We start from the raw sequence: 18295 nt of genomic DNA on the forward strand, positions 1-18295 counted from the left end.
ATGCCCTCCACACTTTAGGGTACCACTGTTTATTTCACAGGCAGTTTCCCACTAAAATGAAAACTCCTTAAGGAGCACTTGCATCTTTCTATCACTTGCAACCAAATACAATTCCTGACAGAGCAGGAGAATTGATCATTACAGATTGAAAACAGAAATCCTGAAACTTCTAGGTATTGATGAATGAGATAACAGTTAGTGGAATGAACTAAGTGTGGAAATGCTTTAGTCAGAACTGATAAATTTATAATCGTGACAATTAGTCAAGCATTTGAGAATTGAATAGGATGTCTTACAGAAATTAAAACCTTTAGAGAGATGTTGTGCACAGTGGCTCATGCCTGTAATCCCAGCACTTTGGGAGGATTGCTTGAGCCCAGGAGCTTGAGGCTAGCCTGGACAACACAGCAAGACCTTGTATCTACAACAATAAAAAATAAAAGAATTAGCTGTGTGCCCATAGTCCCAGCTCCTCAAGAGGCTGAGCCCACGAGTTTGAGGCTGCAGTGAGCTATGATTGTGCCACTGCAGTCCAACCTGGGTGACACAGAGACCTTGTCTCTTAAAAAATGAACAAACAAAAAGAAAAACAAAACCCACAGATAGAGTAAATTTAAGGAGTAGTGCTGGGGATACTAGTTTAATTCCTAATAGACAATGAAATGTTTCGTAATAAACAGAAAAAGATTCAAGACGAGAAACTTAAAAATAATGTATTCTATGCATACATTTTGTTTTGTTTTGTTTTGTTTTTTTGGATGTAGTCTTGCTCTGTCACGCAGGCTGGAGTGCAGTGGCGTGATCTTGGCTCACTGCAGCCTCCACCTCCTGGGTTCAAGTGATTCTCCTGCCTCAGCCTCCCAAGTAGCTGGGATTATAGGATCATGCCACTATGCCAGGCTAATTTTTCTATTTTTAGTAGAGGCAGGGTTTCACCATGTTGGCCAGGCTGGTCTCGAACTCCTGACCTCAGGTGATCTATCTGCCTCAGCCTCTGAAAGGGATGGGATTACAGGTGTGAGCCACCGTGCCCAGCTGGTATTTTTTGGATAATTTATTAATGATAGTGCTTCTTGTCTATCTTGACAGTAACATAAAGCTTAGTGCACCTGAGATATGATCATTTTGAGAGAGATTTCTCTACGTGTCACTTATTTGCTAGGTTAATATGCAGCTTTATTTATTTTTTTCCAAAATATTTTAGAAGATACATGTTCATAAAGATAGTATGGTATGAAAAGACCAGGGAATCTGGAGTTAGAAAGGTCTAAAATCAAATTGTTTTTCATCACTTACTAGCTCTGTGACCCTAGAAAAGTTGACTTCATGCAGGTTAGTTTCTCCATCTGTAAAATAAGGTCATTATCCCTACATCTCAGAGTTTTCTTGAGGTTTAAATGAGACTGTTTATTGGTAAATAGTAAACAGCATGCAATTGGTGTCACTTTCCCTCCTCATAACCTTCTTCCAGAGGAAAATCTGTTTTATCCTTTTGGAATCATAATTAAAAAAAAAAGAGTAACCTTAATTAATTTTGCATTATGTCTTTTCTAAATCCAGCCAACAAGAACAGAAATACATGAACAAACAAACAAAACCTCTCACCTTAGCTTTCCTTTCCCTATCAGCTGGAGTATCTGTCCAGATTGATCGATCTCCAGATTTGTCATCAGCTCTTCTCTTAAAAGTCCTTGGCCCAAGACCAAAGTCTTTCATTTCTGGAGGAAGTTCAGTCATCCATGACTCTCTTACAATGGGTTTAGATGAATCCTTTAAGAGAAAAAAAAAAAAAAAAAGAAAAAAAAAACAGCATGGAAAGTATACATAGTGTATAAGATGGGTACATATATATGTATAAGCAACCATGTCATGCAATTGAAGTTTTAAAGTGACTTAACAAACTCTAAAAGAAAGGATTGATGTTTTGTCACATATGTTTGTCACAAACATTACAAAGACTTTAATCCAATTTGTTATTTTTCTTTTACAGTTTCTGGGTTCTAACTCCTAAGTTAAAAAAAAATATATGTTATACATAAAAATAAAATGTATTAAAAGTTATATAGTTTAGTGTTTATTTCTAAAATTTACATTTTTAATCTATTTAGTTTATTTCCTAAAATGTCTTTAAAACTTACATCATCTCCTTTAGTCAGTTTTTCTTTCATTCTCTGGGCCCTTTTCTCAAACTCTGTCGTTATATTATAGTTAACTGGTCCTTTTGCAGGCATTGGTCCAACAATGTCCTCATCTTCACTGCTGTCTGTTTCCTTTTAAAACAAGACATTACCTTTAAACCAAGAGGAGAGCTACAGGTTATAAAAAATAATTCTGAATTACCTAATTTAACTGAAACTTATTTTCCATAAAAAATAAAAAAGTAAACAATGTATTGCTGGCTCATCACTGAATCATGAGGACTTTTTCCTCACCTTCCTCAAGTGCCTAGCACAGAGATGACAAATCCATGGCACGCAGATCTCTCCCATCTCTCTTCCTGATGGACATAGATGTAGACTTAAAGGTCTTCTCAAAATAGTATAATTAGACAATTATATGCTGTTTTGTGGCTTACTCTAACACACACAGACACACACACACGCACACAAACACATTCTTAATAACTATGGATTTTGGCATACATCTCACTTGATCCTTGTAAACAAACTATAAAATGGCACTACTTCTGTTTTTTCTTTTTCTTTAGGAGACCTAGGCTTAGAGAGTGTAATTAGAATAGGTAAACAACTTGCCTGGTTTTATAAAACTATTATCTAAGAATCAAATACTCCAAGATCAAGGCCAGCATTTTTTCTGTGTATATGACAGGGGTCCCTCTATTATTTTATCTCAACTGTTAGTGATTTCAGTGTTTCTAGCTTGTATCTACAATAGTAAGCTTTCTAATGTCACAGACATTATGTTAAACATATTTATAACCCCTACAAATATAAATATTTGGTGACACAAAATGTTCAGATGTAAAAGATATAATGAACTTTTTAAAACTATGAGACGAAAACAAAACAAAGCACAAACTATAAAAGTCATGGCACCAATACAGGGTTAGTGGAATAAGCTAATGACAGTCTTACTTCCATCTCAATAAAAGATGGTTTTATAAAGGTAGAATTTTAGCATGTATTGGTAAGATGATGCCTTTAATTTTTAGAAATAAATATCACTTATGTTTGGAGGCAAACAAAAAGGGGATGGAGAAGCAAACAGGAAATCAGGCCAAACACACCAAATTGAAAATCAGAAACAGAATAATATGTCCAAATCCTATCTAGGCATTAAATCATTTTGGTGTCCTGGATATTTCTTTTAATTAAAAAAAAAAGGTGTATACTTTATACAGAATTACAATAGAAATTAGGTACCCTACTGGTTTATACTTTGGCCTGACTTTGCGGAAGGCCTCATTTGCCAGTGTACTAGCCCTGAGACTTCAGGTATGTTATTTAACCTAAGTGCTGGTTTTTTTGTCTTTGACATGGGAATTATAACAGCTTCTACCAATAGCTATTCTATTGCCAAGAGAACCCAGCATTTTGTTTACCCTCTTTGGAGCCACACCCTTCTGAGGGAACTGGGACCTTCTCTAATACCTGGGGAAAAATATTCATAATTCTAGGCCAGTCACTAAAAAAAAAAGTAGTAACTATTGTATGGACATGTTTATAAAGTAGTTACTTTGGTCTTATTCTTTTTGCTCAGCTGACTGGTTTAGGCATATGACACAATTTTTGTGAAATAAACACAAAAGGTCTACAGGAAACTGGTAGGGTTTTCCTTCTTCTACAAAAGAGGCACAGGGAAAGGACTATTCCTTCTCTGTGTCTGGACACTGCTAGCTGTGTGTAAGTCTTAGAACTTTGGCAGGCTTCTTGGTATGATGAAGACAGCCAGCCAAAGAGAATTAACTCTTAGTTAATTCTCTTATAGAGCAGGAAGGTAGAAAAAACTGGAGCCCTTTATGATTTCATGAGGAGAATGAATTAATCAATCCTGGAATGATCTTACCTCTAGACCTCCTATTATATACGAAACATATTTTCCTTGTTTTGAAAATACAGAACAAGTATCACCAAGGAAATTAACCCATTTGCTAACTAAGTAAAGATAAAGTTCCATTTTGAGTTGGATTTTCTGTTATTTGCAGCTGAAGGCATTCAGCTGATACACTACCTCCCTGGGTTGTTGTTTGGATTAAGTTAAGTTTATGCTGCTATTGCAGTGTCTGGCTTGTGGTAAGTGTGCAAGAAATGTCAACCATTATGTTGTGTATTTTTTTTTTTTTTTTTTTTGAGACAGAGTCTTGTTCTATCACTAGGCACCAGACTGGAGTGCAGTGGTGCGATCTCGGCTCACTGCAAGCTCTGCCTCCCAGGTTCAAGCAATTCTCATGCCTCAGCCTCCTGAGTAGCTGGGACTACAGGCACATGCCACCATGCCCAGCTAATTTTTGTATTTTTAGTAGAGATGGGATTTCACCATGTTGGCCAGGATGGTCTCGATCTCTTGACCTCATGATCCACCCGCCTCGGCCTCCCAAAGTGCTAGGATTACAGGCTTGAGCCACTGTGCCCGGCCTACTGTGTATGTTTTAATTTGGGGAGATATGCTGGGAATGAGGCTAAGAGAAGTCCATCTTTGAGAAATGAAAATCTGAAACGGGTCTTTTGAAAAAGGTTCAATTAAAGGGAAATTATAAACAATCAGAGCAAGAATACCTCACACATGGTCCTACAGTGTAATCCCTCACATTTCAACAAAAGAAGTTAGGGAATGTAGAATGTGTACCACCTAGGAAATGATGTAAGCAATCCATTTGCTAACTAGGTAGGTTAGGACAAAATTCCAAGTGTGAATAATGCTAAATTACTCTACACCTTTGGAAAGTATTTTCCCGATTTTTTATTTTGAAAAATTTTGAACCTACATAAAAGTGCTAAGATGAGTGCAATAAACACCAACACGTCCTCACTCAGATTTACCGAGTGGTACATTACACTTTACCACATTCATCTTTTTGTTTGTTTGTTTTCCGTTCCTCTCCCCCTTGAGATTGACAGACAGACACACACTTTTTTTCAGAACCATTTTAAAGTAGGTTACAGATAGTATGACAAGGCTCTAGGCAGAAGCAAATTTCCTTGCCACCTTCCTAAGGCGGAGATAACTGAATCATGGGGTCATCCCCCATCCTGTTCTTGTGATAGTGAGTTTGTTCTCACAAGATCTGACGGTTTCATCAGAGGCTTCCCCCTTCGCTGGACACTCATTCTTCTCCTTGTTGCCGCCATGTGAAGATAAAAACATTTGCTTTCCCTTCTGCCATGATTGTAGGTTTCCTGAGGCCTCCTCAGCCATGCTCAACTGTGAGTCAATTAGACCTCTTTCCTTATAAATTACCCAGTCTTGGATATGTCTTTATTAGCGGTGTGAAAACAGACTAATACACCTACTATTCTGATTTAATCCTTATAACAACCCTATGAGGTAAGGGCATGTTACGGATCATGAAGCTAAGCTTGACACAAGGCTTCGAGCAGCTCTTACCTGCTTTCCTCACCTCTCCCTCGGCATTCTCCCTGTGCTCTCCTTTCTAACTACACTGAACATCTTTAACCCTAACTTTCATCCTCTTCACACTCTCTTTTGCCTTCAAATAAGCCATCTGCTTTCTGGAACAATGTTCCCTACCTGCTTTGCTGAGCTAGCTCCAATTCATCAAACTTCAGATTAGTAGACATTCACTCAGATAAAAAGACCTTTTCTTTTTCTTTTTCGACAGGGTCTTGCTATCACCCTGGCTGGATGCAGTGGCACGATGTCAGGTCACTGCAACCTTTGCCTCCTCGGCTCAAGCTATCCTCCAACCTCAGCTCCCAGGTAGGTGGCAACAGAGGCATATGTCACCGTACCTGGCTAATTTTTTTGGATTTTTGGTAGAGATGTGGTTTTGCTATATTGCCCAGGGTGGTCTTGAACTCCTGAGATCAAGCAATCCATCCACCTTGGCCTCCCAAAATGCTGGGATTATAGGCATGAACCACTGTGCCTAGCTGAAAAAGACCTTTTCTCATTTTCAGATTAGATTCCCCCATCATGGTTCCAGTTATATTTTGTCTCACCTTTAAATAATTCGTAATGTTAGAAATTGATGTATGTATTCCCCACTACCTTGTAAGTGTGATTAGGGCAGGGACTGTGCTTTACTTATTCATTCAACAAACACTTCTGAATATCCACTATTTATAAGGAACTAGTGGTAAGATAAAAAATCTGTTCTTACAGAGTCACATTCTAGTGGAAAGAGGCCAACAGTAAAGAAAAGGCAGAAGGAAAATTAACGGTATCTTTAGTGGTAAAAAATACTATGGTGAAAATTAAAGGAGGGATGAACAGGTTAGCATATTTTAATTTGGAGGCCAGAGATGACTGTATTGGAAAGATAATATTCCAGCAAAAACCTGAATGTCTAGGAGGTCAGCCATACAGATATCCAGGGGAAGACCATTTTGCATAGACTTGGACAGCAGGGGCTCAGGAGTAGGAGCTGGCCTGCTATATTTGAGGACGAAAAGCAAGGAGCCCAGTGAAGTCACATCAAAGCAAAAGATAGAGTACTAATAATGGAAGCTATACTGTACAGGACCCTAAAAGGACTTTGGCTGTGACTTAGGGAAAGGAGGAGCAATTGGTGGTTTTGAGTGTTAGTGATATGATCTGACCTTGATCTACCTTTGTTTCATTTGGACCCCTTTAGCTGTTGTGTTGACAAGGGGTAGTAGAGTAGAAAGGACTACATAAAGCATGAAGACCAATAAAAGGGGTAAAATGTGATGGTCACTTGGACCAGGGTGGGAGCAGACGTGGCTGGATCCTGAACGTCTTATGAAGATAGGAACAAAATAATTTGTTGACAGGTTCATTTCTGTGACTATGGGCCTGCCACACTGCAGGTGTTCTACAAGCATTTGAAAGAATAAGTAAATGACTCTGAAATTCATAATTTTAACAACCACTGCATTATATGTCCTTTGAGTAACAACCTCAGTGTAACTGTTGAATGCTTAGTGGAGATAAACAGGAGTCTCTGGAATATATGAATTCATATATAGGAAGACACTGCAGTATAACAGACTGAACAAGTGATTTAAAGTCATAGGAACTGGGTTTGTGCCATGGTTTTGATCAGTAAAAATTGTGGAATCTTGGGTAAGGTACCCAATTTCTTTGGTCTTTAGCATTTGTAAGGTGCAGATAATATCTATTTCATGAAGCTGTGGTGAAGATAAAATAAGGTCCACATGCAGGGGAAATGCATTACAAATTATAAAGTACTTTACAAATCTCAAATCTTGTTAAGGAGAAAAATGGCCTTTATACTTTACTCCAAAGTCATTTGGTCTATCTTTTCCTAAAATTACTTATCCACCAGTGCATTGTTTTATACACAGGTCCCAGAGCTGGGTAGAAGAAAGTAAATTTCAACATAAAGACCATTATTAAAAAGCTCTTCAACTTTCTCTCCTCCAGGCCAAATCACAATCATTCCTTAAAATTTTCTTCATGTTCCATCCTTCTAACACTTTAAAGTCTCCCTTCAAAGATAAGAAGCATGAATAGGTAACACCCTGTTAACCTTGTTATTTGCCTAACAGAATCTCAGGTTTATGAACAGCTTTTGATTTCATCTGCTTATGTTACAATCTTAAATTAAATCCATCTGAATATAACTGAGTCTTACATTACATTTGAGTCCAGTTACAATACATCTTATTCTTTTATTGAAAACCTTCCAAACCTTAGAATTGAAATGGGATGATACCTGTTCTTCTGGATCGTCTCTGCCTTTGTCACTTTTCTGTGTAGCTTTAATGAAACCAGGTGGCAATGCAGGACCTATTATAGGCCTGAAAAATAAAAGGTACTTTTATCATTCTGACTTTAAAAAGCAGTTTTCAGAATAAAAGTTCACAAAATAATAAAGTCAGATAGTAACAAATGTTGAAAATAAGAATTTCATTTGACACATTTTTACTAGTATTACCTAGTATCTTTCTGCTAGATATCTTTTAAAAACCTAATTTTTACATTTCAATTTTCTACTTGTTAGACAATAGAGGCTAAGCCAATAATTCTCAATCTTTGTGACATTGACATATGTCCACTTCCTAAAAATATTAAATAAAAATGGCAATGTTTTAAAAAAATTGATGTACCAAAATATGTGATGGTCTTTTTTTATTTTGTGCCTTGGTGTTCCTTCAGTTTGATATGCGTTATCCAGTGAAAAAATACCGTAGGGGCATTATAATTATGGTCAGAACTGCCAAAGTAGAAATTGAGTTCTTCTAAGGACATATGTCTATATGCCATGGCAGTATTAAAAATCTATACATTGTTCTCACTAATAATACAGTAATTATATGGAACTGTAGAAGAATGCAGCTAGTTCATTCAGACTCATAGAAAGGGAAAAAGGTACTATGCTAACCACATTCCAAGCAGTGCACCTGTTTCCTTAAGACAGTCCTGGTCAGTAGTCACTCTGCTTTTAAGATGAGCAAAATAATGTCCAAGATTAACACAATTACTAAGTGGCTGAGCTAGAGTTGAAACCCTGGTCTTCTTGATGTCAAAGTTCATTTTCTTTCGAGCTGTCCTATTTCCACATAATGCGGCAACTGCCATCACTTCAAAAGAGAGACTTGTCTGAATACTGGGTCTTAAAAAGAGACAGCCTTACTTTACGTAGAAAAAAATTAAAAAGATAAAAATAAAAAAGTACTCTCTTTCATACTTTTAAGTTTCTTCATCCTGGCTTTTGCACCAATGTTTTTTCCATAGTTGTCACTGTGCCAGTTACCAACCCAGATGGCACTGAAGTCCTAAGCTAAAATTTCCAGGTTGCACTGTGTTCTATTAGAACCCCACAGACAGGCATCCTGGCAGGGGGAAAAAACAGTACTGTCAGTCAGAAAGTCTGGATTTCCATCCTGACCATTTAATAATCTCTTATCTTTGGTTCACGAAACTTCTTTAAGCAGAACAATTTGCATATGAAAGACAGAGAAGTTTGGCACTGTTAAAAAGATGAAATTAGGTGTCATTTATAAGCTAAGAGTACAGAATAGGTTTTTTCTGAGTAAAATTTTTAGCAATCTACAAATGCAAGTATAGCTTAACTTTCTGGCCTCAGGGGATTGGTCATGATAAAATTACTGATATATAAAATCTTAAAATACAGTAAAGGAATATAACCATGGCATGTTATGGTACTATAAAAGGTTTCTAACTCCAATATATGATGCCAGCTGTTTATTTTACCCATATATTTTATTATTGTTCAAATATAATTCTCAAGAAAAAAACCTACTACACATTTAAGTAACGTGTTTTCTTAAAAGGCATGTTACATCCTAGGGGTCAGCAAACTTTCTATAAAGGGCTAGATGGTAACTCTTACGCTTTGAGAGCCACATGTGGGTCTCTGGCATATCTGTCTTTGTTTTTTTAACTACTCTCAAAAATGCAAAAATCATTCTTACTTTGGGGACTGTAGACTGCCTATCTCTGTATATCTAAAAGGATCAAAGTAAATGAGAAAGTCAGGAGCTGCCAATTGTGATTATAAATTTTGAATATAAAATAAACAACCTTTTCTGCTTGCTCTTGCAAACTGGTGTACAGTATTATGAATTATCAACAATTTAACATGTAATCTTATATTTGGCTTTTAAAAATTTACAATTCTGGGAAAGAGACAGGAATAAATATTTACTATATACTTACTCTGTGCCAGGCTCCATATAAATTAAACACACACACACACACACACCCCCCCCCCCCGCCAGGTATATAACTATGAAACCTCAAACATCACAACAATTCTGTAAAGTACATGCTGTTATCCTAGTTTACAGATAACAAATTTGAGATGTAGAGAAGTTAGTCCAATTGTCTAATATGGCACACGGGGATTTGTTTCTTCTATTGATAAATAATTAAGAAAACAAATGAATTAAAAGTTAGAACATCAAGATTCTAGCCCTAGGTCTGCTACTTACTATGTGTGTGACCTTATCTGTTTATAAAGTGGGGAGAGGGATAATCCACCCCGTTTACCACAAAACATTTTTGTAAATATCAAATAAGAGATGTGGAAGTTTTTTGTAAACCATATAAGTGTCATAATCATGTAAATAATTAATTTTATTATAGGAAACTTCTTTTGCCTATGAATGACCCATTTCAAAATGTTATATAAATATTTCAGTTAAAACACAATTTCAGACAATTCTTTAGTTAATTAAGGATTTATTAGTTAAAATATTAAAGAAAGACTAGCCTAAAATATTACACATTATCACCTTGGAGGAGAATCATCCTGCTTTTTAAATCCAGGAGGAAGGGCTGGTCCAAAAAACCCATCATCATCATCATCATCCTGATTTTTCCTCTGTTTTCTGAAAACACAGTAGTATAACTTTATGCATATATGTCAACATTGTTTTCACAAAAACACATTTGAAACATTAAATCTAGTTGTATAAATACTACAACAATAAATTAATCTTGCCAAATAAAAACTGGATACCACAATAGTTCTTTGTGTTTTTTTTTTATTTTTTATTTTTTGAGAGAAGTGTTGCTCTGTTGCCCAGGTTGGAGTGCAGTGGCATGATCTTGGCTCACTGCAACCTCCACCTCCCGGGTTCAAGTGATTCTCCTGCCTTAGCCTTCCAAGTAGCTGGGATTATAGGCACGCATCACCATGCCTGGCTAATTTTTGTATTTTTAGTAAAGACAGGGTTTCGTCACGTTGGCCAGGCTGGTCTTGAACTTCTGACCTCAAGTGATCTGTCCACCCTGGCCTCCCAAAGTTGCTGGGATTACAGGCATGAACCACCACACCAGGCCTACTACAGTAACAATAGTTCTTAACTAATCTTTTCCTGGAATTTATTTTTGGCCTAAAATACAGATTGGTTATTTCTTTACAGCAGTAATATATCACTATTCTATATTTTCTGTGGTATTAAAGATTCCCTTAATGAAGTTGCCAAGTCTACTAGTCAGATGTTTCTCAGTAAAAAGTTTATGACTGTGACTTTTATTCTCATTTAAGAAAGGGTTTTAAGTTGTTATTTCCACCTGATAATATTTAAAATGAATCAAAAAAGCTTGCTACCCAATAATAAACAAAGATTTGACTTCTTACTAGACCCATAGTGGGTAAGGCTAGATTAAAAGAAAATCATTCAGCTGAGTGAGGTGGATCATGCCTGTAATCCCAGCACTTTTGGAGGCTGAGGCAGGTGGATCACTTGGGATCAGGAGTTTGAGACCAGCCTGGCCAACACGGTGAAACTCTGTCTCTACTAAAAAACACAAAAATTAGCCAGGTGTGGTGGCATGCGACTGTATACCAGCTACTCGGGAAGCTGAGACAGGAAAATCACTTGAACTCAGAAGGCAGAGACTACAGTGAGCCGAAATCACACCACTGCACTCTAGCCTGGGTGACAAAGTGAGGCTTTGTCTCAAAAAAAAAAAAAAAGAAGAAGAAAATATTAGTTTATTTAAAGGAAATATACACTGCATATATAATTTTAAGAAGAAATTCTATGGTTTATGTAGCCTATTTCGTCAATTCAATGACATCTTAAGAAAAATCCTGCCAGGTGCAGTGGCTCATGCCTGTAATCCCAACACTTTGGGAGGCCAAGGCAGGCGGATCATGAGGTCAGGAGATCGAGACCATCCTGGCTAGCCCAGTGAAACCCCATCTCTACTAAAAATACAAAAAATTAGCTGGGTGTGGTGGCGTGCACCTGTACCCACCCCGGCCAGCTACTTGGGAGGCTGAGGCAGGAGAATCACTTGAACCCAGGAGGCAGAGCTTGCAGTGAGCCAAGGTCGTGCCACCGCACTCCAGCCTGGGCGACAGAGCGAGACTCCAACTCAAAAAAAAAAAAAAAAAAAAAAAAAAAAAGAAAAATCCTTTACATAAGAATTTTATTGGCTGGTGTGGTAGCTCATGCTTATTATCCCAGCACTTTGTGAGGCTGAGGTGAGCGGATCACTTGAGTCCAGGAGTTTGAGACTAGCCTGGGCAACATGGCGAAACCCTACCTCTACACAAAAAATGCGAAAATAATCTGCAAAAAATACAAAAATTAGCTGGGCAAGGTAGTGCACACCTGTGGTCCCAGCTCAGGAGGCTGAGGTGGGAGGATCGCTTGAGCTCGGGAGGCAGAGGCTGCAGTAAGCCAAGATAGTGCCACTTCACTACAGTGTGTGTGACACAGTGAGACCCTGTCTCAGGAAAAAAAAAAAAAATTGAAATTCTAGATATCTCTATAGCTGCACACTACTAGAATAAACTTCCTTGTAAAAGGTGTAGTTCAGGGTGAAATGCCATAAAAAATGATTTCTTCCGGTGCTGTGTAAACAGAATATATCTCCTTACTAGCTATCTGTTTCAGCCAGCTTATACCAACTCTGAAGTTTGGCCTATCATTTAATTTAATTAAATGACTGACCTTGCAGTTGGACCAGTGTCATCTTCTTCAGATTCTTGATTTCCTTCTTCGTACAAAGAACTACTGTCTTCATCGCTGTCTGATGAATCGGAACTACTGCTTTTGTAATTAGGGGGCAGAGCTGGTCCTGCAACTAAAGATTTGTTGTGTGTTATAACTAGCCACTACTGTTTCAAAGAACCCTTCTAGCTGACATTTTCACTTTCTTTTCTGAAATAAACAGCACTGGCTGTCTATCATTTATTATTCACTTTAATCTCACTTGCTGTTGTTTGTGTAGTGATTTTGTCTTTTCAACTCTAGGAAGGCAGAAATCATGTCTTACACAATCTCTTTTTACGAGATTCACAAAAACTTTGTTAATATCTGAACTTAGAAACCTGAACTTATAGATATAACAATAGCATGTCATTTCTTTGATAACATGCAGTTTTTGCATTGGTTGGTGTACCTGCCAAAAAAAAAAAAAAAAAAAAAAAACAGGCTTCATGATTTTTTTTGTTGTTGTTGTTACAGTTTATGGTAGAAACAGTACTTCAAAAAAAATCTTTCCTGGCATCTCCACATTTCTTGGTTCATTTTCTTTTTGAGATGATTTTTCAAGCAGAAACAAAATTAGAGTCACTCTAAGTTTTACTGCTTGCTAATAGAGATACAGGGAAGAGAATGAAGCTGCATTGTAATGGGGAAGTTAGGGAGAGTGGTGGTAGGGGTATTCTAGGCCCACCTGTCAGAATGACTTGCTCTCACTTTAAATCTCAGCAAAATTACAAATTACTGCATGGTGTCACTGCAGTGTTATGATGTCACTGATCATGTCATACAGACACTATTTTCCAGGTTGATCCTAAGTAATGATGCTAAAAGACTACCATCATAGTTCCCAAGTTTGGATATTTATCAGACTCCCTAAAATATATTTTTAAAAAAGATTCATGGGCCCTTTTCTCTGATATTCTGACTCAGTTGGCCTGGAGGAGGGCCTGGAAATATGATTTTCCATAGAGCATACTGGGTATGCCATTTATTCAATATTATAATAATAGTAACAAAAACTTAAATGTAATAAATAAAAAACAAATAACATGGTTTGAGTTATTAGGATTTATAAATTGTTTTAAGAGATATGTGCATTAACCTATTTAATTCTGATAACAATCCTATGAGGGAGGTATTATAATTATTTCTATTTTACAGATAAAGAAACTGAGGCAGAGAATTAAGTGACTTGCCTAACTTCACACAACTAAATAGTAGGGCTGGGATATGAACCCAGGAGTCTGATTTCAAAGCCTAGATCCCTAACCATTATACTAGCCAATATTCAACAGTCAGCAACCATCCATCCAACAACAGTTATTAAGTAAATACTTCTAGAGAAACAAACATAAAAAGAATTAAGATCAATTCAGGTAGTGTAAGTGCTGCTATGAAAATAGGAAAAAGGTGACACTGTATATGTGGGAGGGTAACTTTAAAGATAGTGGTAAGGCAAAAATCTCTCTGAGAAAAAGACATTTGAATGGAGATTTAAATGATGAGATGACAGAGGCCATGGACAGAGGAGCAGCCAGTGCAAAACTCCTATGCAGAGAGCAAGTATGATGTGCTCGAGAGACAAAAAGGCCAGTGTGGCTAAAGAGAAGCAAAATGACAAGATCAAGTTGGATGGTATAAAGGGGCCAGATTCTATGCTTTGGAGTCAGACTCTACGCTTTGAATTCCAGGTTGGCCACTTACTAGCTGTATGATTTAGATGAGTTACTTAACCTCCCTATGTTACACTCTTGCTTTATAAAATGAGGTTAATAATAGTTTCAACCTCACAGGACTGTTGTGAAGATTACATCAGTTAATATATGCAAAGCACCTAACAAAGTCTTTGGCATATAGTAAGCGCTCAATAAATGCTAGTATAGGCTATAATAAGGAGTATGGGCTTCCCTTTCCCATTCCATTTTCTGTTCCCTTTCCCTAACAGGCAAGGTCTCACTGTGTTGTCCAGGCTGGAGTGCAGTGGCTATTCACAGGTGTGATGCCACTGCCGATCAGCACAAGAGTTTTCACATACTTTGTTTCTGATCTGGGCTGGTTCACCCCTTCTTAGGCAATCTGGTCCTTCGCTCCCAGGAGGTCACCATACTGATACTGAACTTAGTGTGGACACCATACTGCATAGTGCACTATAGCCCAGAACTCCTGGACAAGTGATCCTGCTGCCTCAGCTTTCTGAGTACCTGGGAGTACATGCATGCACCACCACATCCAGCAGGAGTTTGGATTTTTAATTACAGCAGGCAGTCATTGGGAGGTTGTGTGTCAGGAGAGACATGATATAAATTATCTAAAACAAAACAAAACAAACAAATGAACAAAACGGTCTGCTTGTGGACAATAAAGAGAGATCAGCAACAGGGGATATGCATTAGAAAGCTGATAAAAAATGGTTTGGGCCAGGTGCAGTGGCTCACTCCCATAATCCCAGCACTTTGGGAGGCCGAGGCGGGCAGATCACCCAAGGTCAGGAGTTCGAGATCAGCCTGGGCAACATAGTGAAACCCTGTCTCTACCAAAAAAAAAAAAATATTAGCTGGGCATAGTGGTGTGTGCCCGTAATCACAACTACTCGGGAGGCTGGGACAGAATTGCTTGAACCTCGGCAGTGGAGACTGCTGTGAGCTGAGATCAATGTGGATATGGTGGTGATAGTTGTTCAACCATGTGATGTATTTAATGCCACTGAATTGTACATTTAAAGATGGTTAAGATGGTAAATTTCATGTTATGTGTATTTAATTATAATTTTTAAAAACTGAAAAAAAAAAAAAAAAGAAAGAAAGAGGCTGGGCACAGGGGCTCACACTCCAGCACTTTGGGAGGCTGAGGCAGGTAGATCACTTGAGCCCAGGAGTTCGAGACTAGCCTGGCCAACACGGTGAAACCCTGTCTCTACTAAAGACACAAAAATTAGCCAGGTGTGGTGGTGTATACCTGTAATCTCAGCTACTTGGGAGGCTGAGGCAGGAGAATCACTTGAACCAGGAGGCAGAGATTGCAGTGAGCTGAGATCATGCCACTGCACTTCAGCTTGGGCAACAGTGAGACTCTGTTTCGAAAAAAAAAAAAAAAATCCCCTTCCCAGCCAGCCATCAGGTTTCTTCCAGACTCCATACAAAGGACTGTGGTTAACTACATTCATGCAGGTCCTGGCTTCCCCAGCCCCCATAAATCCTGGGCCCCTCTTAAGGAATTTTGTTTTTGAGACAGGTCTTGTTCCAACACTCAGGTTGGAATGCAGTGGCGTGATCACAGCTCACTGCAACTTCAAACTCCTGGGCTAAAGCAATCCTCTTGCCTCAGCCTCCTGAGTAGTTGAGACTGCATGTGCATGCTACCATGCCTGGCTAATTCTTAAGCTTTTAGTAGAGATGAGGTCTTACTATGTTGCCTAGGTTGTTTTTGAAGTCCTGGGCTCAAGTGATCCTCCCACCTTAGCCTTCCAAAGTGCTGCGATTTAGGCATGCGCTACTGTGCCTGGCCAGGAATTTTTACTCTGTCCTCTACTTGGCCAAAAGGAATCTACTGAGTACCCACTTTGTGCTGGGTACCCTGCTAGTATTGGGAATTACAGAGGCTTGGGAGGTGGTTCCTTTCCTGATGGTTTAGTGGGGCAAACCAGCAAGCAATCCAGCACAATAACTGCAGATAGAGAAAACCACATGTACTCCCATCCTTCACCACAAACACTGTGGTCCTGGCACCAGCAGGACCAGCAGCAGCAGCTGGGAGCTTGTCAGAAATGCAGAATTGCAGGTCTCACCCAGATCACCTGAATAAGAGTTGGCATCTTAACAAGATCTCTGGGTAATCCATGTACATGTTCAAGTTTATGATGCACTCCTACAGAAGACAGAAATAGGGTGACCAACTGTGCTGGTTTGCCTGGGATTGAAGGGCTTCTTGGGATATGGGATTTTTAGTGTTAAAACTGGGACAGTCCCAGGGACTGAGGGGTTAACTTAGTCTTTGTTTCTGAACTTGGAATACATTAAAATCCTGAAAGGGGAGGAAAGAAGAGAAAGAGGCTGGGTAGGACATTGAAATCTTTTTTTTTTTTTAGAAGTTCATATCCTGTTTTAAAGATTCTGATAGGAACTTTTATTGGGAATCATTAAACAAAGATGTTAGATAAGCATCTAAGTTTTTATATAAAAACTTTCACCCTATGGGTGGGAATATCATCACTGAAAGAAGAGAACAGCGTATTAAAAAAGAGGGCTTGGGAGACAGCTTTGAGAATCTTTAACACCTGAAGGTTTAATAGAAGATAAACTATTTAAGGAGATGAAGAGGAGCTGCCCGAAGAGAAGACAGAAATGAGGAGTATGGTATCGCAGAAACAGAAAGAAGGGGGGGTGTGTGTGTGTTTATGTGTTTAAAGATAGGGTCTTGCTCTGTGGCCCAGGCTGGAGTGCAGGGGCATGATCCTATATCACTGTAGCCTTGCCCTCCTGTGCTTAATTTATCCTCCCATTTCAACCTCCCCAGTAGCTGGGACTACAGGTGCGCACTACCACGCCTGGCTAATTTTTAAATTTTTTAGTAGAGATGTGGTCTTGCTATGTTGCCCAGGCTGGTCTCAAACTTCTGGGCTCAAGTGATCCTCCCACATCATCCTCCCAAAATGCTAGGATTTATAGGTGTGAGCTACCATGCCCAGCCGCATGAGAGTTTTAAAAGGAGTAGGTAATATTAAAATACTGTTAAGCATCAAGTAAGAGAAAGACTGAAAAAGTTCCATTTGATTTAGCAGCATGGAAGGATCTATATACATATTACCTGTGAATACAAATGCAAAAAACAAAAACAAAACTAAACCTTCAATGACATCTGTTGCTCTTGGAATAGAGACCAAGGTCCTTCACATGGTCTCTCCAGTCCTTATTTGCGGTCCTGCCAGAATGTGGCCATCCAGGCAGCAGCGATCTCATCTACCCCTCCCTCACTTTCACTGCTTCTGTTACCTGGTCTTCTCTTGTTGCTGCTGTCCACCATGTCCCATCCTACCTTAAAGTCTTCATACATGTTGTTCCCTCAGTTTGAGTACTCCCTCCCATCCCTCAGTTTCATTCATTTTGCTAGTTTTCAAAGCTCAGTACAAAACTTAATCGTGGGATTCAGGTGTTATGGACCTCCTCATGTGATTAATATAAAGTCACACAGTTTTCCAAAATACATGGTTTTCTTCTTAATGTAAGTATTCTTAAAATTATTTATTCTTTTTTTTTGTTGTTTTTTTTTTTTTTTTTTTTTTTTTTTGAGACGGAGTTTCACTCTTGTTACCCAGGCTGGAGTGCAATGGCACGATCTCAGCTCACCGCAACCTCCGCCTCCCGGGTTCGGGCAATTCTCCTGCCTCAGCCTCCTGAGTAGCTGGGATTACAGGCACGCGCCACCATGCCCTGCTAATGTTTTCTGTATTTTTAGTAGAGACGGGGTTTCACCATGTTGACCAGGATGGTCTCGATCTCTTGACCTCGTGATCCACCCGCCTCAGCCTCCCAAAGTGCTGGGATTACAGGCTTGAGCCACCGCGCCCGGCTAAAATTATTTATTCTTTGTTGTTGTTGTTGATTTAGGGTCACTGTTCAGAAATATCACATCATATATATCTATAGACAATTAGAAATGTGAGGCATTGAGGAGAGAGCACTGTTTTCAGACATGTTACTTCG

General features: G+C 38.6%; 1 protein-coding gene across 3 annotated transcripts in view; it reads right to left on the reverse strand.

The window, feature by feature from the left end:
* Positions 1-18295, reverse strand: part of GPALPP1 (GPALPP motifs containing 1) — a 39803-nt gene that overhangs the window by 15463 nt on the left and 6045 nt on the right. For all 3 annotated transcript variants that reach the window (XR_004273954.1, XM_032294738.1, XM_032294737.1), the window contains exons 2-6: positions 12561-12693; positions 10386-10481; positions 7841-7925; positions 2139-2270; positions 1606-1770 (exon numbers count right to left, since the gene is read on the reverse strand). Coding sequence is in view for 2 of the 3 variants with exons in the window: in XM_032294738.1 (XP_032150629.1) it covers positions 1606-1770; positions 2139-2270; positions 7841-7925; positions 10386-10481; positions 12561-12693 (611 nt within the window). In the remaining variant the exon portion in view is untranslated. The remainder of the gene's footprint in view (positions 1-1605; positions 1771-2138; positions 2271-7840; positions 7926-10385; positions 10482-12560; positions 12694-18295) is intronic.

Source organism: Sapajus apella, unplaced genomic scaffold, assembly GCF_009761245.1.
Source record: "Sapajus apella isolate SASKATOON/1434 unplaced genomic scaffold, GSC_monkey_1.0 scaffold32, whole genome shotgun sequence".
NCBI classification, from domain to species: domain Eukaryota; kingdom Metazoa; phylum Chordata; class Mammalia; order Primates; family Cebidae; genus Sapajus; species Sapajus apella.